General features: G+C 55.4%; 2 protein-coding genes and 1 long non-coding RNA gene across 4 annotated transcripts; 1 reads left to right on the plus strand and 2 right to left on the minus strand.

The window, feature by feature from the left end:
• Positions 1 to 4,799: 4,799 nt before the first annotated feature.
• HOXA9 (homeobox A9) lies at positions 4,800 to 8,636 on the minus strand. The gene is made up of 2 exons (XM_003982882.6): positions 7,323 to 8,636; positions 4,800 to 6,221 (listed from the first exon to the last, which is right to left on the minus strand). The coding sequence occupies exons 1-2, from the start codon at positions 7,900 to 7,902 to the stop codon at positions 5,983 to 5,985; spliced, it is 819 nt and encodes a 272-aa protein (XP_003982931.1). The 5' UTR covers positions 7,903 to 8,636; the 3' UTR covers positions 4,800 to 5,982.
• Positions 8,637 to 12,344: 3,708 nt separating this feature from the next.
• Positions 12,345 to 14,553, plus strand: LOC123383914. Its single transcript, XR_006594303.1, has 2 exons — positions 12,345 to 13,056; positions 13,419 to 14,553. It is a non-coding gene; the product is annotated as an uncharacterized LOC123383914 (long non-coding RNA).
• On the minus strand, positions 13,186 to 23,176 carry HOXA10 (homeobox A10). 2 transcript variants are annotated; one of them, XR_002740528.2, is made up of 3 exons: positions 22,548 to 23,176; positions 17,677 to 17,936; positions 14,660 to 14,793 (listed from the first exon to the last, which is right to left on the minus strand). XR_002740528.2 is itself a non-coding variant. In XM_023250455.2 (2 exons), the coding sequence occupies exons 1-2, from the start codon at positions 16,961 to 16,963 to the stop codon at positions 14,519 to 14,521; spliced, it is 1,239 nt and encodes a 412-aa protein (XP_023106223.2). In that variant the 5' UTR covers positions 16,964 to 17,648; the 3' UTR covers positions 13,186 to 14,518. The 2 variants fall into 2 exon arrangements, 1 of the variants encoding a protein (XP_023106223.2); XM_023250455.2 differs by lacking the exons at positions 17,677 to 17,936; positions 22,548 to 23,176 and adding an exon at positions 16,000 to 17,648 and having other exon boundaries at positions 13,186 to 14,793.
• Between the last annotated feature and the right edge of the window lie 229 nt (positions 23,177 to 23,405).

Below are 23,405 nucleotides of genomic sequence, written 5' to 3' on the forward strand. Positions count from 1 at the left end.
CTGGGGACTTCAGCCCACTCTGGATTTCCATTTCTTTTGGAGACCACCAAAACAAATAAGAGGACCCCTCTTGAATGGCCACCCAGACTCTGGTGTCTTCACATTTGCAAGACTGGCTCACAGAGAGCGGAGCACACAATAGTCTCCCTCCCTCCCGTCAGGTCCCCAACGCATGGAGCTTACCTTTCCAAGCCTCCAACCCCTGCTCAGGGTTGGACCAGCCGAAGTCCCTGCTGCCCACCGCTCGGTGGAGTGTGGTGGGGCAAACCCTTCCCCTAAACGCCTCATAAACTGCTCAGGCCTCGCTGGAAGCCCAGCCGGCAGGTCAGTATGCCTTTTACTGCTCAGCTCGATTGCACACCATAAACCCGACCTCACAATGGAATTGCCCCGGAAATTCTCCTCTAAATTATAGAGTTTGGTTCCTTGTGTACAAAGCACTTCCCATCACTTTCAGAGAGTCCAGGCCGCCCCCCGTTCACTGCACCCTCTCAGGGGGTCCCAGGAGCACAAAAGGCAACCAGAGGGTCCAGACCCGGATGCAACGGAGTCCCAGCTCCTGCCTAATGGACTGCCCAGGGGAGTGGGTGGGGAGGCAGGGGCTCTCCGGGCAGGTGGGCGCCTGCTGGTTTCCCCTGGGGGTACAAGGGCTGTGGGGGGGGGCAATATCCGGGGATGCCCTTTTTGAAGCATCAGGATGATAGCGTGTCTGGATTGGAGAACGGAGGATGTAACATGGGAAGGGAAGAAACATCAAATATTCCAAATAGCATCGCTTTCTGGCAGGAAATAAAAACATAAGAAAGTTAAAGGAAGACGAAGCAAGCAAGAAAGCTGGGAGATCAAAGAGGCGGAATTAGACAGCTTTAGACCAATAAATTGTTCCTCGGGTGACACAGAGCAAGATGCAAAGAGAAAGACCGGGCCCGCCGCCGCCGCCGCCGCCGTCTGTCTAGACTCGGGCGGCTGGAGCGGCAGACAGCGATGGCGTTTAGAGTAAAACCTGCCCTGAAGTGAGATGACCCAGACCGAGTGGGGAGAGATTTCAGGGAGCGCGGGAAGGAACGCGAGAGGGCTGAGAGCCCACGCCACAAGCTCATCCCTGCTCAGCGCAGGTCCGGCGCAGGTCCAAACGGTCCTGGCAGGACGCGCTGCCCCTCGGCTGGGGCCAAGGAGAATCCAGATACCGCCGGCAAGGCCTTGGCCTTTCTGGGCCCAAGTCAGCCAACTGGGCCGAGTCCCGCGGGTGCAGAATTTTTTCTTTCGTTTCCGGGCTCCTCTCTCTCCTCCTGCCTTCTGGGGCAGGGTTTTAAAACGGAAAGGCCAAAGTCAGGCTTTCAGTAAGGGCCCCTTAATCGCGTGTTCTCCAGCCATTGGTTTCCTACTTATTTGGCTGAAAAGACACAAATGCACTGGATTATATGTGATAATATTCACAGAAATACTCGTTGACGCTCAGCCTGGAGCAGGCACGTGTAGGTGGGTTTCTCATCAGCCGAGCTGTCTTTACAAAAAAGCATTTTCCCCCCCTCACCGCTCTCATGGAGCTGGGTTCCTCCCTACCAGACAGAATGTATTTCCCTTGCTTCTTGTTCCCGAATAGTCCTCAATATTTAAATCCAGCTAAGAATGTTAAGGCCAGCCCTGGGGTTGCGAAGGGAGCCTGTCTCAGGTCTGGTGGCTGGCGATTTGCGTGTCTGAACGTTTCCACCCGCGCCCCTCGCGCGAGCTTGCGCATCGGTTCTTCATCCACTGAGCAATCCCCGGTCGCGGCGCGGGGACAAATCCATCCCCGACGAGTACAAACGAGCTGGGGCTGACGCGGGGGGGTTTTGTTTGCGCGGCTAACAGGGAAGCGCTTCCCAGGCAGCCGAGCGGGAGAGCCGCCTCCCAGCCACCAGCCGGCCAAGGGCAAGAAAGGCCCCGCGTGGCTGTCCGTGAGGCCTCTGAGATCTCGACCGGCCGGCACCTACCTGGGGCCTCCATACTCGGTGGAGAGAAGCGGTGGCCACCGATCTGCTCCTTCGCCATTTATTTGTGGTTACATAAATCGAGCTTTGTATCTGCAGCTTGGCTACATGGCCACGGGCGGCTCTCGGGGAAGCTATAAAACCCTTCTTACAATCGGATGCTGTGAAATACTGTGTATTATAGGAGGAAAGATAATGAGGGCGTGTGTCTTCAATACCAACGTGTGTATATAAATGGAGAAAAAGAGAGGAGAGTGGACGGCCGGGAGGGAGGAAGGGAGGAAGAGAGAGAAGGAGAGAGAAACGCTCAGGAGATCTGTCAGCCAAAATCCAGTCGCCAGTTTTACAGCGTGTACCGCGCGGAGATGCAGGTTGTAAACATTTTGTGGGCTTGGCAGAGACTATTACAACCCAAATAAATACACCGCGTGGCGTGTTCACTGGGCTCCGGGGTGCTTCGAAGTGTTTGTTCTCTGTTTGCTTTGCGTGTTCCCTCTGAAAGCATTCTGCACCAGGGGCTGATCCTCGCACCCGCAACTCGTGGCCGCCTCCTGGAAGGTTCCGGGGCGTGTTCCCCGCCCAGGGTCCGGGATAGGCTGGGCCTAGATTGGGGTCCCCTCCCTCCTCCTCGCCTCCTGAGCAGGGGAAACCGGAGTAGCCTAAGCAGCTCCACTGCCCAAAAAAAAAAAAAAAAAAATCCGGTGGCGAGAGAAACCAAGGGCAGCTTTCACGACGTGAGCTCCCATTCTGGAGCTAGGATATGTTGTTATAATTATTTTAAATATTGCATTTATTTTAGAACAATCAAAACAGTTCCCGGTGTGCCTGCTCCCAGGGATTCCCCATCCCGCGCAACTTAACCGCTAAACCCACACTGGAAAGTCACCAGAATGCCTCCCCCCCTCCCCATATTCAGCCGCCAAATTTTATTGTCACTTATGCAGCCCGGGTCCTGGGGTCCTGGCTCTCCTGCGGGTGCTGGCTCACAGGGCTTTGTACCAGGGCGCAGCGTCAGGGAGCCTCCCCGGCCGCCGCCGGGCCCTTGGCCAAGGTATGCGCCCTGTGCACACCCTCTGGGGGGGGTCACCGAGTCCCGGGGCTGTAGGCCTTAGTCCTTGTGTCTGTCCGCTGGTCAGCCGGGCTTTCCGAGCGTTGCGCTGCCCCAAGGCTTGTCCGGGGCTGGGGACGATGACCCTAGAACCACCCCCGCGCCTGGAGCGATAGCCCCGCAGCCGCGGGACGGCTGCAGCCACGCAGCGACAGGCCTCCGGAATCCGGGAAAGGAACAGGGGAGGGAACGGTGCAGGTCCGGCGAGCCCCACCGCTTGCTTGTTTCCCAGCGAGGTTTCCGGCCCCGGCGTGAGCAGCACAGAAAATATACGACCGCAGTTCATTCAAATCTGGGGCTCCCATTCGAGAAAGGCTAGCGTCAAGTCGACATCTTAGGAACTTCCCAGGGTTACGGCGGCGGGAGATGGCGGCGCGGGCTCCTCTTGCGTGGAGCCATACTGCCATCTGCTGGCCGAATCTGGGCACTGCAGCCCCAGCAGCGCGGCCTGAACTTCGTCCGCCGGCGCCGCGGGCCGGGCACCCTATCCCAAAGCTGGGCGAGGGCCCTGTCCCTGGGGAGTGTGCATGGAGCCCGGAATCTACGCTGCCGAGAAGGGCAGTGCCCATAAAAGAGCTGTTTCCGCAGCCGCTTTATCGGCTGCAGACAGAGCAAACAAATGAAAGGGCTTTGGTGGAAAATCTTAATTGGGGCTGGACAGTTGTAAACTAATTAAGGGCCGAATTCCAGACAGTTCGCAGACCCGGCCTTTATGGCACACCCTTAACTGCCCATTCTTTGAAGTTCCTTCTGTCTGCAACAACAGAGGGCGTCCCAACCTGGCGGCGGGGTGGGGGTGGGGGCGTGAGGGGAAGCCCCATCCTCCGGCGTCCTGGTTCCCCCTTTACGCATCAGAACACAGATAACTTTCCAGAAGTCTCGGGGTGGTGGGGGGAGGGCGGGGAGAGCGAGAAAAGAATGGGGGGAGACTAGGCTGAACCCTCTGGCCACATCTATAAGGCGCTTGGGCCTCCGAAGTTGGAGCCGTTCCCCCCGCAGCCTTTTACACCCCATAAACGGTAACAGCCCTCATTTTCTTTTATGGCGCTTCAGGCTCGTCGGCTGCCTAGGCCCTGCCTCTGTCAGGACTTGTGCTTGGGAGGGGAGCGTAGGGCAGGTCCCAGAATCCCCTGGGCCAGCTTGACAGGACGCGGAGGTGCGGGGGGCGCAAGGCTTGGGTCCCCTGAGAGCCCCCAAATGTCTGTCCTGGAGGCCGCGTCGGGGCAGTCGGGCTCCTGTTTCCCTCCTCGGAGACTCCTCAGGAGGCAGGCCCTTCAGCTCTCGGTCCTGCCCTCCCGTTCCTTGCCCCCCCTCCCCCCCACAATGCCAGGGGAAGGCCCCGGGAGTCTCAGTGGACCATGGCTGCGGAAATTTCTCGGGGCGCCCGGAGCAAAGAGTGGCCTTTCACTGCTACTGGACAAAGATACTGGGATTGCAGCCCAGCCCCTCAGAGGCCTCTGGGCCTCCCGGCAAAAGGGACAGGTCAAAACCAGGAGCCGGGCCTCGCCTCCCCTTGTTTCCTAGCCTTCCTCGGTTGCTTGCGCCGCCCGGCAGCTGGCCCCAGTGGGAGCGAAGCCCAGCAGGTTCCCGCTCTAAAAGCTGGCCAGAGGTAATACCGGGGTTCTGTCCTCCTCCACCCCAGTCTGGCCCGGCCTCCACCCAGAGACTCTCCCCCACGCTCCCCTGTCCCAGAGAAGAAGGTGCAAAGAGCTGACCCGCAATAAATAGAAAAGAATCAATATATTTTATTTGGCAAAAAGTTAAATATCTCAACACAACAATTTGGTCAGTAGGCCTTGAGGTAACTATTGCAAAATATACAGTGTATGTTGAGCCCGATGGAGACCCCAGATTCATCAAGGATACAAATCTACAGTAGCCCAATGGCGGTTTCATAGTGTATAATTTATTATCAATAAAATTAACTCCATTACAATAAGCATTCATTTTCCCCCCCGACTAAAATTAAATGTAAACCATAGGTAGTAACCTTCTGCACATATGTATAGCTCCGAATTTCCTCCATGTTCATCCGGTGCAAGAACAATATGCAAGCTTGTCTGATTAATTTTTCTTTAATATGTGGACTATATATACAATGGATAAGACAGGTCTATAGAGTATGTAGAGACTAAAATGCCCGCATTTCAAAAGAGGAGAAAACCCATGAATCTGTGCATCCTGGAGAACACTTTTTCTTTCTTTTAAAATTTTATTTCACTGGGAAATCCTTACAGCTAGCTTACAATCAAAGGTTAACAGCCTAGTTATACAGAAGACATATTTCACTACCGAGAGCTATACTCTATGCAACTGTTTTTCTCCCTCATCAACAACCTGAGTTGAAATTGAATTTTCTAGCTTTCACAATCACAACGGGTGCGTCACCCAGCACAGAAGTTTGAGTCACAAAACATAATCACCACAATAAAACACAGTGTTCAAGTATCTGGGCAGATCACTCTGCCGCACAAAGAGCAAATTAAATTAACTACACAGACTAAAAACTATACAGCTCGCCATCAACAGTTGTGCATTACAAAAAGGTAGTTTTTTTTTGTTTGTTTGTTTGTTTGTTTGAAGTCAGGAACAGGTAGATTTTTAAAAATATATATACAAGCTAGCACACACAGCCATCAGCACTAATGCTCTCCCCCCCCACACACACCTTTTTTTCCTCTTATAGAAAATGGAAAGCTTACAATACCTCCTCCTTGAAAGCGGCAGGCTGAGGAACCAGCCTGAGCCGGGTCTGCCAGGGGGAGATGAGGCCTGGAGTTTAGAGCCGCTTTGTGCGGGGTGGTGGAGGCTGGGGTGGGATGGGGGTGGGAGAAGGGGACGACGGGCAGTCCTTTCCCTTTCTCTCTAGCTCGCGCTCTCTTCTCTAAATGAACTCCAGTCGAATCACTCGTCTTTTGCTCGGTCCTTGTTGATTTTCTTCATTTTCATCCTGCGGTTCTGGAACCAGATCTTGACCTGCCTCTCGGTGAGGTTGAGCAGTCGGGCCACCTCGTACCTGCGGTCCCTGGTGAGGTACATGTTGAACAGAAACTCTTTCTCCAGTTCCAGCGTTTGGTGTTTCGTGTAGGGACAGCGCTTCTTGCGCGTGGAGCGCGCGTGGAGCCAGTTGGCAGCCGGGTTGCCTGCGAGGGAGACAGACGGGGGTTTAGGAGGAGGAGAAGCACGACCCACCCCCCTCCGCTGGGGGCCAGGGAACCTCCTAGGGTCTCCCGCCAAAGTGCCGGGCGCTGCTGAATTGGTTAGGGAAGGCTGCCGGACCTCCGACACAATGGAACGGTGGCAGACAGACAGAGGAACGGTCACTTACAATTGCACGCAGTAAAACCTCAGCTTCCCCCTCCCTTCAGAGGCCCTCTTTTCTCTTCCTCTGTCCTCCTGTCCTTTTCCCCTCCTTCCCACCCTCTGCACTTAGGGCAAAGAGTGAAATTTGGAAATAGATCTTCCTCTTGCCAGGCAGGGCGAAACCACCCTGCCCTGTGTTCGTGCAGCATTAATATTCTCTTCTCCCTCTCACTAACACACGCGCGCTCTCTCTCGCCTTCCCCACCTTTCCTTCTACTTCCCCCACTCCTTTGACCTCTCTGGAAGGCCGTGAGAGCTGGGCAGCCGGCCTGGCGCCCCTAGGCGCCCCGAGGGCGTTGATCACTTCTCCACTTTATTTGAATAATCTTGCACGGGGACCCTCGTGGCCCGGTCTCCTACAGCCTCATCTTGGGCAGGATTTACGCCGCCACTGGCTGAAGGCAAGAAGTGGAAGGAATCGGCCGTCTTCTCCAGCGTCTAGGCTGCAGTTGCTGCCGCCGCTCCAGGACATCTAGCCTCACAAAAGATTCTCTCTGCCGAGCTGCTTTCGAAGAACGGCCCAAAGTATTGCTGTCCTGGTACCGGGCAGCCAGGAAGAGGGGCTGCTGGTCTTGGCTCGGCCAGCAGCGCCCGCCCCGCTCTCTCTCTCTCTCTCTCTCTCTCTCTCTCTCTCTCTCTCTCTCTCTCTCTCTCGGCGGCAGCCGCCTCCCCTCCCCCCGAAACCCGGCGACCAGCTTGTCATTGCTCCCTGGACTTGGGGCCCCATCCGAGGCATCCTAAACAGCAACTTCTGGTTCGCGGCCCTTGCTCAAGAGGCTCCCAGCGCAGGCGAAGACAGGCTCAAGAGAAAGCTGAAGGGCTGGCAGATCCTGGTGGCCGGCGTGGAGGCGGCGGCCGGCCTGAAGGGAGGAGACACTTACTGGGATCGATGGGGGGCTTGTCTCCGCCGCTCTCATTCTCAGCATTGTTTTCGGAGAAGGCGCCTTCACTGGGCTGTTTTTCTCTATCAACTGGAGGAGAACCACAAGCATAGTCAGTCAGGGACAAAGTGTGAGTGTCAAGCGTGGGACAGTCACCCCTTCTGGCGGACAGTGGTTCAGGTTTAATGCCATAAGGCCGGCTGGAGGGCAAGCCCGCGAAGGAGAGCGCGCCGGGCGTGGGCTCCAGCCAGGAGCGCATGTACCTGCCGTCCGGCGCCGCCGCCGCCACGGGCGCCTGGGGGTGCACGTAGGGGTGGTGGTGGTGGTGGTGATACACTGCAGCGGGCACCGCGTTGGCGCCCGCCGCGTGCACCGGGTTCCACGAGGCGCCGAACACCGCCGCCTTGGACTGGAAGCTGCACGGACTGAAGTCGGGGTGCTCCGCCAGCGCGGTGGCCTGCCGGGGAGGCTGACCCAGGGCCCCGGGCGCGTAGCGGCCCGCGCCCAGCTCGTCCGCAGCGTCGGCGCCCAGCAGGAACGAGTCCACGTAGTAGTTGCCCAGGGCCCCGGTGGTGGCCATCGCTGTGCCCCGCGCCTGGCCGGTCGGCCCGACCCGCGGAAATTATGAAACTGCAGATTTCATGTAACAACTTGGTGGCACCAGGGGGGGGGGAAGTACAGTCACCTAATAAGTTGCCGGCGCCCGCGCCCCCATTGGCCGCGCGCGTCACGTGCCCGCCCGGCAGAACAATAACGCGTAAATCACTCCGCACGCTATTAATGGCCCGGTGTTTTGCAGTCATAATTTTTATAGCAAAAGCCATATGTTTTTATGCAAAGGGATCGCGGCGCTCCACGATCGGGTTTGTTTTAATTGTGGCCAACGAAGATTAAAAGATCAAATCTGGCCTTGCCTCTGTACTCTCCTCCCCTCCCACCGCCACCACCAGACACACACTTCTTAAGCGGACTATTTTATATCACAATTAATCACGCCATCAGCAAGGCGCGGGTCCCGCGTGCGAGTGCGGCCAGTGGAGCCCCTCACATAAAATTAGACAATAATTGAAGCCATAAAAAAGCAGCCAAATCGCATTCTCGCTCTACTGTATTTAAATCTATATTTATGATATTTCATAAGGAGTTATTGTTTCAGAAGCCACACAGGCTGGTGGGAAGTTGGGAACGACCAACAGATTCGTTTGCTTCGCCGTGGCTCCCAGCTGTAAAAATTTACGAGGACTTGGAAAGGTTAAATTAGACTGTTGTGTTTGGTTGGCGAGCTCCCTGTAAATAATTCCTGCAGTCCCCGGAGATGCGAGCTTACCCCGGGCCGGCCGCGAAAAGTCAAATTCAACGCAGTATCCGTCCCAATCGAGCCACCGCCGCCCCTGCCCGAGAGCGCTGGGCAGGGACAGGCCTCTGAGTGGGGCACCGCCTATTGTGGGGCCCTGAAATCTGCCCGATTGGATCTCAGGGCGCTCGGGCAGCTCCCAAATTTGCCGCTGCGCCTCCAGCGAGCGCCCCACCGAGGAGCGGCCAGCTGTCCCCGAGGCCAAGGGTTGGAGGGGCCCTGGTTGTGCCGCGGGGTTCGCTCCCAACTCCGCGCCCCCGCTCCCTGCTTGTTGTCAGCCGGGAATCAGGATCCCCAGGCAGACGCAGCAGGCGACCCAACACTGTGCCCCGACCTCGAAGGCCCTCACGCTGAGCTCTTCAGGCTTTGTCGCACTCCCCAAACCCGAGCTGCGAAAAAAACACGAGGCAGCCTCAGTGGAAGGAGAGATCGGCTTTGGAGAAGGTAGTGCCTCCAATGAGACCGCGCGGCTCCAGTAGCTGGGAGGCCCGCACCAGAGCGGCTGGCCTCGGGGCCCAGTATGAATTCTTCAGGGTTCGCTCCTTCCTTCCTTCCTTCCTTCCTTCCTTCCTTCCTTCCTGGCCACTGTCCGGGTTCCCCCCTCGGTTTCCACCAGGCCAGAACGACTCTGCAGAGTCACAAGGCCCAAAGCTAGGCAGGCCAGGGCAGCTCAAGTCCAGGGCTAGAAATTAAAACGGGGAGGGGCACGGGGCATTGACTTTAATCCCATCCTTTAGCTTGGCCAAACTGAGGAAGATATTTCTCACCCCTTAGAGTCTTTAAGGGGTAAATTAAAAGGCCTCTGCCTCTGTTAGTTGGAAGAAAATACCCACCCCCAAATCCGAACGGAAAGCAGCGACTCCTAAAAACGGGGTAATTAAATTCACGTGTGAACACTGTGCCTGCAAGAGTGTGTTTCTCATTAACCCACTTCCCTGGCGGCGAGGGCAAGCGGCGAGGGCGCTTCCATCCCCTTTTCTGCCTTCATTCTCCCCAACAGTTCCAGTAATCCTCCCCCAAACCCTGTACATCCCTGTCCCTAACGGGGACCCTCAAATGCCAGGCTCTGCCTCGGGGCGAGGCTGAGACGCCAGGCGGAGACCAACTGGGTGCCCCTTTATCCGCCCGCGCCGGAAGAGGGAAGTGGCCGACACAGTGAACTCCGACGACGACGTGGCTGGTCCTGGTCGCCTCAGCCTCCTCCCCCCTAATATTTTCCTTTCCCGGTAAATTCCTCCGCGTTATCCCCACCCCCACCGCGGCCCGGTGTGTCCCAAATATCGGGCAGTTCGCGGTGCCTCTGAGATTTTCATGAAGATTTTCATTAAGAAATATTAACCCTAGAGGAAACCTCACTCCTAATTGTAATTGTCTGCGAAAAGGCTGGACTCGCCTTGTTGTTTTTCGACTTTTTGTGCCCAGAGAAGACACAAATTATTACTAGTGTATTTTTTAAAACAAAAAGGCTCTTCCTTTAAATGGCTTTGGCCCCCAGAATAGGACAGTTACTACATAATCAGCAGGCGCTGAGTGTTCGTCAGTACTTACTTGTGCCTAGTCGGCGAGAAAAATTACAAAAACAAAAAAACAAAACACAAAACAAACCCCCTAACGTTATCCCCTTTCAGCCCAGAGATTTGGGGGAGAAAATATTCAGGCTTTTGAGTCAGCTTTTATTTTGGAAATGAAAGGGACTGCGTGTGTGTAAAAAAATAATAAATGGGTATAATTACAAACCATCTCTTTTCGCCTGAGAGTTCTAAAACCTTGGCCTCCAAAACAAATCCAATACTCTGGTCCAGAAAATAGCACAGAGGAGTTGAGGGGAAAGCAGTGTGCCGGCCTTTCAGATAACAGGACCGCAGGCAGAGCAATGGAAACAGCTCCTGCAGCTGGAGTGGGGTGGGGAATCAAAGGTTGGTGGGCATGAGTCTGATGGTGTGTGTGTGTGTGTGTGTGTGTGTGTGTGTGTGTGTGTGTGTGTGTGTGTGTTTGGGGGCCAGGGAGGGATGAAAGTTGTTTTCAGTTCCGTAAGGATTCAACTGGCTTCCAATGGTGGACTACAACTTGGAACAAGGGCTCAAGTTTGTATTACAATGGTTCTGGAATTTAGGATTTCTTTCTGCTATTATTTGAAACAGACTAGAGCTGGAAGGGTCCCTGCCTCCAGCACCTTTCTGCACAAGGATGCCATATCTAACAGACTCTGAACCTGACAGAAGCTACTGGCAAACAAGCAACCAATCTTTGTCCTACCAGGGTTCCCTTACCGCGACTAAAGCCTGAGCTGGGACCTGCAGGCCCAGGAGACTCGAGGAAGCTTCCAGGCGGAATTCCCTGCGTAGCCAGGCTCCACATAGCTTGGCTGGGCCTCAGCACAGGTCCCAGCCTCAGGTGCCCAGTTAGGGTAGGGAGAGCCTCCTTGCCCTTGGTGTGGGCACACAAAAACGCCGCCAATGCCCTCTAATCGGATCTCTTAGGCTGCGGTTGCCAATCCGCAGAGTAAGAACGCAAGGCCGCCGCCATCCGGTCGTGATCATAACCGAGGCCTTGTCTGTGCAGCAGCACACCAGGCCCAGATCCACAGCCCTGGACAGCTGTCCCACGCAAGCCCTTCCTTGGCAGATTCCGACCACAACTTGAGCGCGCAGAGAAAAATAAGACCCCAGCCCCAGACTCTCCCCAAACCAGCCCTGGGTCCCTCCCGGAGTTAGAGTTAGGGAGGCGAGGTGGTAGAGATAGAAAAGTAGGCACAGAGAGACTGAAGATGAAAGAAAAATAAAGGGAAGGGAAGACAGAAGGAAGAAGTAAAGGAAGGGAAAAAACAAAAAAGCACAAAGAGGAAGGAAGCGAGGAAGAAAAGGAAGAGTCAAAGGCGACTCCTGGGAGCCAGGGCAGCTTACAGAAAGAAGGGTAAGTGACAAGGCCAGGATCCCAGCCCCTTTCCGCCCTGTCCCTCCTAGTTTGGCCTGAGTCTCTCTCAAAGGGATCTTTCCTGATCTCTACCCTGGATTGGGACTGGTAGTATCCCAGCCTTGCAGGAGAATGGCAGGATCCCTGGCCAGGCACAGGCCTGGAGTGGAGTGGGGGGAGGCCCAGGATGGAAGCGTGCGCCCCTGACCTTGAATGGCTCAGGGCCCAGAATTCCTACCACGCCCCCGGCGTCCGCCAAGAAGCAGCTAACCTGACCATACCTGCTCGGGGCCAGGTGGGCACGGGGTGGGAGGTGAAGCCAGCAGCCTGACAAAGCGCTGAGAAGGAGGCAGGGACGCGGCTCCTGCACGGGGAAAAGCCGGGGTTGCCACCGCAGGCCTGGCACGACCAGGGCCTGGATGCCCCGCCCGGCCCGGCCCCCGCGCGCACAGGTACCTGGAGACGATTTCAACTGAAGTAATGAAGGCAGTGTCGTGCTGTCGAGAGAAAGGTGGATCCCAACAACAGGAAACTACCTAAATCACCGACCAGTTCTGGTGCTGCCCGCGCGGGGCTGCCTCGCCCGCCGCTGCCGCCGCCACTGCCGCCGCCACTGCCGCCGCCAAAGGAAGAACCCTGCGATCGCGCCCGGCCGACCCCCCCCCCTTGCCAACCTGCGCCTGCGCTGCCACTGTGTGAGCGGCGCTACCGCTAAGGCATCACGAAGGGAGAAGCCACCGGCCCCGGTAAGGTAAACCTGGAAGAGGGAAGGAAGGAAGGTAAAGGAGAGAGAGGAAAGTGGAAGGAGAGGAGAAAGCGAGAAGAGAGGAGAGCGAGCAGTGTGCGTGCTCCTTTCCCAAGTCTTGCTTCTCAGCGAGCACGCGCCGAGCTGCGGCAGCCCCGAGCAACTCGAAAGCGCCAGGGTCGGCACGCAGCCCGGCTCCCAGTCTGGTCTCGGCCTCCGGCGGCTCGCTCCCCGCCACTCGCTCTCCCCCTCTCTCCCTCCCAGCCAGCCAGCCAGCCGGGGCGCGCGCTCCCGCGCCCCCTCCCCCTGCCGTCGCGCCCCCCCCCACCTCCCGCGAGCAGGAAACGCGTGGCCCCGAGGAGGGCGACCAGGTGGGGGAGGCCATGCTGGGGGAGGGGGCCATGCAGCCAGCAGCAGTCTACCTAACTGCTGCCGCGGACGCTAGTGACGCGCTCTTGGCCCAGCCTGCTCCCCGGATTCTTAGGCTGGGGGTCATCTGGGACCAGGGGACCCACAAAACAACCGGCGTCTGCGAGCCTCCCTGGGGCTCCCGAAAGAAATCCTGTTTGGCTTCCTCTGTCTATGCAGCTCCCCTCTCAACTGAAACCACTGGTCCAAGACAGCCACAATCCAGATATACTAGCAAGTCATAAAACTGAACAAAAGCCGACAAACCTTACGGCACCAGGGCTATAGGGCCCAGACAAATTACGACCGTCTAGGTAATATTTAAATAGATGCCTAAAGTAATTGCAGGGGGCGCGGGCTAGTCCTCCTGTTGTAAAAGTGGTGGCCGGCATAAAGTGGAAGGTGAAGATAAGAAGTCAAAAAAAGAGGTAAAATTAAAAAGCTTCATTCCACAGCTTTTATTCTTCTATAAGAACATAAACATCGTCTTTTTTCCACGCACAGCAGCATTACAATATTAATTTATTCTGATTTAAGATTAGAAGTAAATAGAGCTAGAACTAACATTTATAATAACGATAGAATGCATTTGCATAAAACAAGATTGGCAATTTTTCATAATAATAGACATTTATACAGATTTGTATTTATAATTTTTCTTTTTCTGCACCTACAGGTTTGACCCTTTTATGCATGTAACTTCACAGTATAAAGGAAACCCAAACAAAGTCTCCCTTCTCTAGTCTATTCCGCTTGCCCCAGCCCTCCTTGGGTTCTATGAATTTTAGAAAGGAAAAAGAAAGAGGAAGAAGAAAAAAGAAAATGAGAAAGAAAACTCTCCACAAGACAGGGAGAATTGCGGTGTGCTTGTCGTGTGTTACCAGTGGTAACAATTACCTAATGACAAAAAAAAACCCCACTAAATCCACACGCATAAACAAAACTACCTTAGGTTATTTATCTACAGACAGAAGGATATGGAAATTCAGAGGTAAGTGAAATAATTTAGTCCCACAATGCAAGACTAACACAAACTGGAAGAGAAGTTTCCTTCTCCTGGTCGTTCTTTTTTTTTTTCTTTTCTTTTCTTTTCTTTTTCTTTTTCTTTTTTTCCTTTTAAAGCTGGGATATCTTGCAGAGGAAGGAAAGATTAATCTTTCTTACTCTCAATTTTTTAATCAGCCAAAGTCAAGCCCTTTTGCCAGCCTGCATGTCCATGCCTGTAAGCCCTTCTCTTCGCCAAGGAAGAAAGAAAGAAAGAAAAAAGAAACCCAGGGGCCTGTGTCCCCTGATTAAACACAGCCCAGCACTCCAGGCAGGCGAGCCCGGTGGCGGCTCCTTGCACCATTGACCTCAGGCCAGACACCTCAGCGCCTACAATGGGACCTCGGCCTTCCGGCTAGGTTTGCCCGCCCCCGCAGGAAACCAGCTCCACCGGGAGGACCGGAGCCATTTCCAGCAGAGGAACCCCGAGACAGCAAACCAGCCCAGTCACCACTCGACACTTCAGGACAATAGTTCTCTCTCTAGAAATTTAGCACGATATGGCTTTTTCCCCCAGAAAACAAGTAAACCAGCACCAAGCAAACAGACAAAGAAACAAAAAGTCAGAACAAACCAGCCCTGCACAGATGTAACGGCCAGCGAGATGGCGAGTGTGGGAGGGAGGAATGGGGCTCCGGCACAGGTGCGAGTTCCTGGGCAGAGGCCGAAGACAGAGGGAGGAGAACGGCTCTCTGGCAGCGGGGAAAAAAAACGGCGTTGCCTGGAGCTTCATCAGGAAAAATTAAAATTGGCTGTGAGCTCCCGGATCCGGTTTTCTCGGTTCATTTTCTTCAGTTTCATCCTGCGGTTCTGAAACCAGATTTTAACTTGTCTGTCCGTGAGGTGGACGCTGCGGCTGATCTCTAGGCGCCGCTCTCGAGTAAGGTACATGTTGAACAGAAACTCCTTCTCCAGCTCCAGCGTCTGGTGCTTGGTGTAAGGGCAGCGCTTCTTCCTGCCGCTCTTTGCTGTGAGCCAGTTGGCTGCGTTTTCGCCTTTGGAATTGCCTGGCATTCAAGAGAAGAAAGAGGGGAAGGTTAAATCGGGGCCAGGCTAGGCTGTGCGCAGGGGTGAATTTGGGACTTCTCTGCCATGAGAGGGATGCCCTAAGTCACACGGAGTTTTGCGGCCGTCCCCCCCCCCCCCCCTTTAGCTTGCTCAAGAAGATCATTCCTCCAACAGGCATGTGCAAAATGGACAGGGCCTTCAATCTACACCTACCCTCCCAGCTCACATGTCCCTCCACTTTCCCCCAAACACCTGTTTTAACACAAAGCTGCCAGGCGCTCCCAGAACGAAAGAACGAAAGCCTGCTGCTGTAAGGCAAGCTCTACTGCTTGAACTTAACGCCTTTCTCTGCTTCTCGCCCCAAGGCAGACAAGCACTTCCTGCAGCCCCCAGGCAGGGGGCATGGGTGCCTACTTGGAAGGGAGGGGGGCCGTTTGTGTCTCACTCCAGTCCCCTGGTTGCCTAAGGCCCAATGAGGAGAGGGACAAGGACACAGTTGGGACCTGGAGAAGGCACCAAAAAAACTGATTCGGGGTCAAGGGCCGTCCCTCACGTCCTTCCAGGAGCCGGGGACACGCAGTCTGGGCGATTCCGAGTTTCAGGGGAAGTGAAACGGTCCCTTTCGGACTCTCAGCTCAGGGCCCCGGCGTCCGGGCGGGATTTGCCTTTTCTTCTCCCCGCAAGGAGGATTCCCGCCCCTCCAGCAACTTTGAAAAAAGCATGGGGGATCGTAAACTCGAACTTCGCCGGTTAATGGGCTTATTTATTGGTGCTGGCGGCTGCTTATTTTGGATGCCTTACAAACATCCGCGCTATCTGCGGGCGAGCCACTTTCCTCCCTCCCCCTCCCCCCGCGTGGGCCGCGCCTCGCAGACTGGGCCCAGACCACGGCTTAGGGTGCTCCGGGCCACGGAGAAGGGCATGCACGAGAGGGGGGCTGCTTGTCCCTGTCCTCGGCCCCAATTGGGGTGAGCTGAGGCCAGAGCGGAGGACGTCTTGGTGTGGGGCTCTAAGTCGGACATGAATTTTTACTGCGTCCCCACGCCCAAATATTAAAAAGCAAGTTCACAAGGTCAGCCTGCCTGCAGCTTGGGCCAAGGCCGGCCGGCTGCTGCGCGGACTCCTGGCTCTCTGCTCTTTCCCTTCTCTGGGTCGGCTTGCCTGTCTGCCCGCCTGACTGCGCCCCTTCAGCGCGCCCTGCTTACCCAGGGAGTCCTTCTCGGGCGAGGCTTTGCTGCTTTCGGAAGGGGCTGGGGAGAGCTCCTCCGCGGCCGAGGACGACGCGTGCGCCTCCTCGTCGCCCTGCGAGCCCCCGCCGCCGCCACCGCAAGTCAGCGTGGGGGGCGGCGGTGAATCGAGGGCTCGCTCTTTCCGGGCTGCATCCGCTGAGCCGGAGGCGAGTGCGGGTGGCGGGTCGAAGCCGCGCCCGGGGGGCTGAGCGGGGAACGGGCCGGCGCCGAGCTGCTGTGCGCCGCCGCTGCTGCCGTAACCCTTGGCCGTGCCATAGGCCTGGGAGAGGCGGAAGTAGCCGGGCACTGGCACCCCGCTGGAGGTGCTCAGGGCGCAGCCGTCGGGCGGCGGGCCTCGCGGGAAGGGAGCCAGCTCGGCTGCGGCGGTGGAGCCTTTGGGGCATTTGTCCGCCGAGTCGTAGAGGCAGTAGGAGCTCTCCTCTTTGATGTTCTGCGCGAAAGAGCACGAGGTGGCCTGCGGCGGGGGTTGGGGTGGTTGCGGCGGGGGCGGTGGCTGTTGCTGGGGCGGTGGCGGCGGCGGCGGCCCCTCGGGCTGCTCCATCCGGCACGACCGGGGCGCGTCTAGCCACAGGTCTATAGGCGCGGGCGCGTAGCTGTGCGCCCCAGGACCCAGGCCCCCGCTGCCGCCGCCGCCGCCCGGCGACGCCGCCTCATTGCGCTTGCCTCCCAGAGCCGGGAAGAGCCCGCAGCTCTGCAGCCCGTAGGGCAGGTCGGCCGCCGGTGGCAGGTAGACCCCGCCGTGGGCGTAGTAGCCGCCGCCACCGCCGCCCCCGGCGCCGCTGCCACCGCCGCCAGCCTCGCCTCTGCCGGAGCTGATGAGCGAGTCGACCAAAAAAGAGTTCGCGGCGGGGCTCTCCGAGCATGACATTGTTGTGGGATAATTTGGCGAAGGGAGCAGATAGCCCTTTCTGGCTGACATTTCTTGTGCAAAACATGCTGAATACGATTAGCAATCCCCCCGCACCGCGGCGGGCGCCCGCAGCCAATCCTGAGCCAGAGTTTCCGCGCGACCACTCCCAGTTTGGTTTCGTAGGCGCGGGGCCGCTCTCCGAGGGCGCCCTCTGAGCCCACGATTGATATAAATATGTAATCTGTATTGATGGGCCAGGAGACGCACACCCAATACCTCAGCCCAAAGGCCAGGAGCTGTGGGGGCTGCCCCAACGTGGCTAGTGGGGGGCCTGGTTCCTGGGCTAGCCCCGCCCACGCTCGGACGTGAGCCCTCCTGCGGGGTCTGTTTGAAGGGCCCTTGGGCCCCCGCGCAGTTAACAAGTGGGGTGTTTATGGTGCGCACCCCGGCCCGCCTTGGGTGCTCCCCACTCTTATTTCGGAATTAGCCACTAGCCCTCCATATACTCTAAACACTAAGCGGGCCTATTGTAGGGCCTCAGACTCTTCCCATTCGGCTCCGGACCTGGAACTGTCTCCTACAAGTGGCCGACCTGGCCCTAAGGCCACCAAGAACCTCAGAGTGTCCGAGATCCAGAGCGCACTGGAAGCCCGCTATTGCCACTTCTTTCTTGATTCCCATACGTAATTTCCCCCCAAATGTATTGCCCTGGCTTCTCAACCCCCACACTCTCCCCAGCCAGTCGTTGATCCACTTAGGATCTTTGTCTCTGGTATGCTCACCTGGCTTGCTTTCTCTGAAGCTGCTGTCGGTGGACCCTGGTGAGCTGGAACGAGAAGGGGGGTGGGGATGGTAGAAGCGACTGGCAACCTTGGCTGAAAGACTCCCCTACCCCTATTCCGAGGTCAGAGCCAGGTCCAGGCACCCCATAGCCCCATTTCCCCGGTAGCTTCCAAGCTCAAACGCCGTTTCAGGGAAGTGAAAGAAACATTGCTCTTCTGGGTCTTGGGTTTGACTGGAGGCGACGACCTGGAGGGGTAAACTTGGAGAAGGGGCGGCGGATGAGCACCTCTGCCGTACAATTCTCAAGCTCTCCCTTTAGCCTTGGCATTCGCACGCTCTCGGAGGTTATGACTAGAACCAGTGTCACCACACTCCTGCCTCTTCGTCCCCTCCCCTCTTCCCCCCTCCCCTCCAAACCCGCGGCTGGGGCAGCCCTCACTCCCGCGGTGTGCGCATTTTAACGAGGCCCGCGGTGAGGAAATCCGTTCCCGGCAAGCCCGGGCTGGGCTCGTGGCCCAGTTATAGCAGCATTTGGAGGCCAGGCCCTTTGCTCAGCAGACACCGGGGCCTCCTTTTTCCCTGGCCGTAGGAACGCTCTCTCAGTCAATGGAAACTGCTGTCCCAGGGCGCTAGCCCCTGTGTGGGCCTCTTACATATCTCAGGAAATGCGACCTTTTCCGGCCCGGATCCAGTAGAGTCCAGGAGGTCTCTGCCTTGCCCCTTGCCGGTGGGCTACAGCTCTCCAGGATGCCCCAGGCCTGCCCGCCGCACCAGCTCCAGCCCCTGCAGAGGCCTAGACTGGGGCTGCTAAACGCCGGGATCCCAGGAAGCAGACCGCTCAGGCCTCTGCCTGCAGCGGGGAAAGACCCTTGCATCCCGGGTGATTTGCCAGGCACTTGGCCTTGTTCCTCCCGGTGTGCACCCAGACCGAGAAGGAAGCCGAGCCTGAGAAGACCCAGAGAGGGTGCACGGGAGAGCTGGCGGAAGAGCCCTGACGCTGGCTTCTGAGATGCAAGCAGTTGCGGAATCTGCCTGTTGTGGCTGCTCTCCGCCCGCCCGCAGCGCGGGCGGCCGCGCCACAGTTTGCGCTGCGCTCTAGCCGCTTCCACCCAACTGGCCTGCGCCTGGCGGTGACCGGATCCGCAGACTGGGCATCGGGGGTACAGAGGAGGGGGATAGGGAAAGACAGAGAGACACAGAAGGAGAGAAGTCCAGAGGGAGAGAAAAGAGAGGGGGAGAGAAGGGGAGAGTGTCTGAGAACTAATTCTTTCCAGTCCACAAGCTCCTGAGGCCGAAGTAGCAGCCGCAGCCGAATCAAGTATGTGTGGGGAGATCAGGAGCTGTCCTCCACTGCCCACCTCCTTCCCACGAACAAGGCCAAGGCAATTTCTAATCTGGCTAGGCCCACGAGATCGACAAACTTCCATATAGAAAGCTTCAGAGCTCGGAAACCTAGGACCCTTCTCTGGATGGGCTTGGTCCTTATCCCACTCACTAGGAGGGTGTAACGCATTGGGACTGTGGCGCTCAGCAGTGCTACTGGGAAATGCCACAAAACTGAGGACTGCTTGAGAAGGGGCTTTGCCTCTTAGCACTGTTCATGCCAATCAAGAAAGCTCTGCAGAGTGTGAAGTAGGTCCCAAAACAGGAGAGGGTTCCTTGAAAAGAACGCGTCCCAGCAGGCCAATGGGCCAGGACTTGGTTACTCTCCCCACTAAATGCACAAAGCAACTTCCCAAGGCTGTAGATTGGAAAGGGTCAGTGGCCATGGGAGAGGATGCTTGAGATGGCAGAGGCTAAGAAAATAAAGTGAAAAGTCAATGATCTAAACCCATCTTTCTCTTTGAAAGTTAAGGCCCCTTTGGAAAAGCTAAGGCCAAGCTCTGATTCTTATCCTGTGAAAAATGCACATCTGGGCATTCCCACAATTTGACCCATCATTCTCAAGGAGTTCACAGACTCCTCACAGTCTTCTCCTTGGGCCCTCCAGAATGTTCCAGGACCCTCCGGAATTCAGCAGCCCTGCCAGTTTGACTGGTAAGACAAGCCGGTTGCCCCGGCCCTAGGCAGCTCAGGCTTAGTCTGGTCAGGGCTCCGTAGGGTGACCAAATGGGCTTCTAGGCTGGATAAGATCCAAGAGCATGCAGGTGCCAACCAAGGTTACAAAAGTCAGCTTGGTGCTGCATCTGCTATATGAAGGTCCCCTTGGCTGCCGACTCAGAGGAGGTGGAAGGCTTGCTGCAGCCTCTCAGACCATGGCATTGGCACTTGGGTCTTCACTGACCTTTGGGAGAGCTGGATGTTTTTCTCCAGTGTCTTTTCTCCCCTTGCAATAAACCAAATGGGATGTTGAGTTTCTTGCTTAAAAAAAAAAAAAAAAAAAAAAAAAAAAAAAAAAAAAAAAGGATGACGATGATGAAGAGTGTGTAAGTCCATGTGAGAGTTCTTCTCTGGCCCAGGACCACCACCCCACCCCCACCGGGGCTTGCCGAGCCTGAAGCCCAGCGGAATGGACAGCCTTGCCGACGCGCCGGGGCGCCGACTGGCCTGCTGCCGCTGGTTCGGACGAGAAGATATCTACGCAGCAGAAACTCAAGTTAGAGGCTACTGCCCTTTCAGCTGGTCTTGGAGCTCCCAGCATCCCCGACTGCCCCCAAGCCTCTGCACTCCCCAGACTGTAACACTGAGGTGTTAACTTTCTCAATAGAATATTCCGTTTATCGATTGCCTGGGCTTTCCCAAGGTTCTCCATTCCCGAGAGAGATTAAGAAAAGCGATTTAGTTGCAGCATGTGTAGGCTTCTGGACACTCTCTTCCCTCTAACCCATTTGCCTTCTTTTCTTCTCTCCTCTTCTCCCTCCCTCCCAGCTGCTGAATTTCTCTCTCTCGCCCTCAGGATGCTTTTGACCTAAAACTCTCGGTGCCTGCTTCCTTCAGCCAGGCCTGTGTAGTGGTTATATGGCAGCCCCTAAAGCCCACGTTTTATTTAGGAGTAAATATCGTCTGTTTCTACCTGGGTAATAACGCTTCCCCTCCCCGTGGCCATGGAGCCGAAGTAACCGCCAGGCCGGTGGAAAAAGCCCTTTGGCGAGGATTACGTTGCATTTCACCAGAGAGCGGATTCCTACTCCTCCTGAGTAGGCCCTCGCAAATGACCAGAAATAACAAACTGTTATTACCAAAAAACACCTCTTTTTAAAAATACTGGGTACTGAGATTGAGATAGCCAGTAAACAATCTGTATCTGTAAATTGTTCTCAGGGCTTTCCGGGGTCAGAATTATCTGACCCGTTGTGGAGTTGGGCTGTAGCATCACAGAGGAAAAACAAACGCTACTTTCACAGATCTGTTTTAACAAAAATTATGGACTTCTCTGATTCTCTCCTTTACTGTATAGTTAAAATATTTTTTATTGTAAGCGATGACATTCTTTTCTCGTTCATCTTTAAGAATGTCAGCATTTCCAGGGATATTTGCTGTGTCTGCTTTGAATTAATCAGGTGCAATCTATCCCTCAACAACGCACTTTAAACTTTTCTCTAAATCCAGCCATTAAACTGGCCCTTCTCTCGTGATGGGGGAGTGTTGGGGCCTTTTCTCATGCTCCCTAAGTTACAGTATCCTTAATTTTGTCCGTAATAAACTGCTTCTGGCCTTGAAACTAGAAGTGGTTCTGGGATTTTAGGGAAGGCTCAGGCTGCAGACAGCATGGTGCGGGTGCCCACTCGGTGTGGTTCCTGTGGCTGCCTTATCCTGACAGAATTTGGAATCCCGAGCTCAACAAAGACTAGTGACTTTTGATAGGCAAATTTACGAACACACACAGGCACACAGGCAGCGCCTATTTTCTGAGATTCCTGCCCCCACTCACCCATGCACTGTATATTTGTAAAAATAAAAAAACCATTTCAAGAAACTAATGAGAACATCGGAATAAAAACTTCAATATAAGAAAAGAGGACATTTGAATCTAGTCTCTGAAATCTTAAGTCAAACGATTATTTTAAAACGTGTTTTACGACAACGCTGATGGACAGATTGTGATCAGAGTTGATTCTCGGTGCGAGCTTTTGAAAACGTATAGGTATTTACCAATACCGTTTTTGCATACTTTGCAAAATATGCAAAAGATATCATTTTTACATCTAAGAAATCACCACAAAACCCCAGCCCGGTTTATAATGGTACATTCCGAATAAGCAAATACAGACTTCTCTGGAAGCTTCAAAAATCATATGTGACTTTTTTGAATTGGCCTTCTTCAGAACAAAGGTTTTCCCCAGGCTGCTGGGGCACCTAGTAGGAAACCAACGGCCTCCCGGATGTCTGCCCCAGGGAATAAGCCAGCCCCAGCGGCCACGGTTGCTGACCACCTCATTGTTTGGAGTAGAAACTTTATTTTTCCCAGCCCCGCCATCTCTCTCTCTCTCTCTCTCTCTCTCTCTCTCTCTCTCTCTCTCTCTCTCCCTCCCTTTCTCTCTCTCTTTTCCTCTCTCTCTTTTCCCCTCTTTCTGCCCCCCCCCCTCTCTTTTTGTTGCCACCACAATCCCGATCCCAGTAGAAGCAGAACTCTTTCGCTTGGATGCCCCCCATCCTTGGCTCGTCCCATTCTGAACATTTCTAGAAAACTGAAAGATCGCCTTGGGTGAATTGATGGCGCAGGGAGCTTAAATCGTCAACTTTTCCACTTAGGCCTCCCCCTGCTTTCCAGCCTTAGTGAGCGATGGGAGAAAGGGGGGGTGGGCTGAGCGCCTATAGCGTCACCCAGAGCGCACAAACCCAGCCACTTTTCCCAGTCCTGCTCTGACATCGGCCACTTCCCCACTCCCGCCTCAGCCAGATTGAAATTGCTAAACTTGTGGCCTCTTACCTTGACACATTTCCGAAATCACTGCCAAGGGACAGCAGGCTTCTCCGTGCCGCGACGCCTGCGAGGCCTAAAGAAGGCGCGTTGCTTTAAATTACACCAATTACTTCTCGAAGGTGACCCCCCCTTTTTTTGATACTAAGGGGAGCGGGACAAGTGAAATAATGTAACGTGCTGCTCTTAGTATCAGAAGCGAACAAAGGCCGAGAATCGCGCTGGGGTTCCCGGCTCCCCGGCGGCTTTGACATTGATCGGACGTGCGCCATCTCGTGGCGGCTGAGCGACTAGGCCTAGCCCGAACTTCAGCCCGGAGCCCGGGAGAGGGAAGCAGGCTCTAGGCATAGACTGAGGGAAAGAATGTGCCCAGCCCGCTGCTAAAGAGATCTCATTTTTACATCTAAGAAATTGCTGCAAAACCCCAGCCGGGTTTATAGCGGCGCATTCCAAATATGCAAATTGGCCGGCCCCGGACGGGTTTACGACCACATTGTCACAGCCATCGGAGGATGGGCTTTTATAGGGCTCAGAAATCAAACCCGCGCCCGCTCGCCGCCCGCCCGCGAACAGTCCTCCTGGCTAGACTCTCTAGCAACTTGCAAGACTTTGGTTAATCTTTAACCGTCCCAAAGGAAGTCTTTCCTTAAACCCTGGGTTTCCCTGCCCACCCCTCACTGCCCCCCAGGAGAGTCGTTGTTCACCTCCGTGTCTGTTCATCAACCTAGACATTCATCTAGGGGGTCTGTCCCATTCCCTTTTGAGCTCGATTTCCCCAGTCGCGCCAGTTAGACAAACACACAAACAAATAAACAAAGCGCGGTCTGGGGTCTGAGGCCTCTCTCCAAATTCCACCTTCTCTGCAGT

Source organism: Felis catus, chromosome A2, assembly GCF_018350175.1.
Source record: "Felis catus isolate Fca126 chromosome A2, F.catus_Fca126_mat1.0, whole genome shotgun sequence".
Lineage (NCBI taxonomy): Eukaryota > Metazoa > Chordata > Mammalia > Carnivora > Felidae > Felis > Felis catus.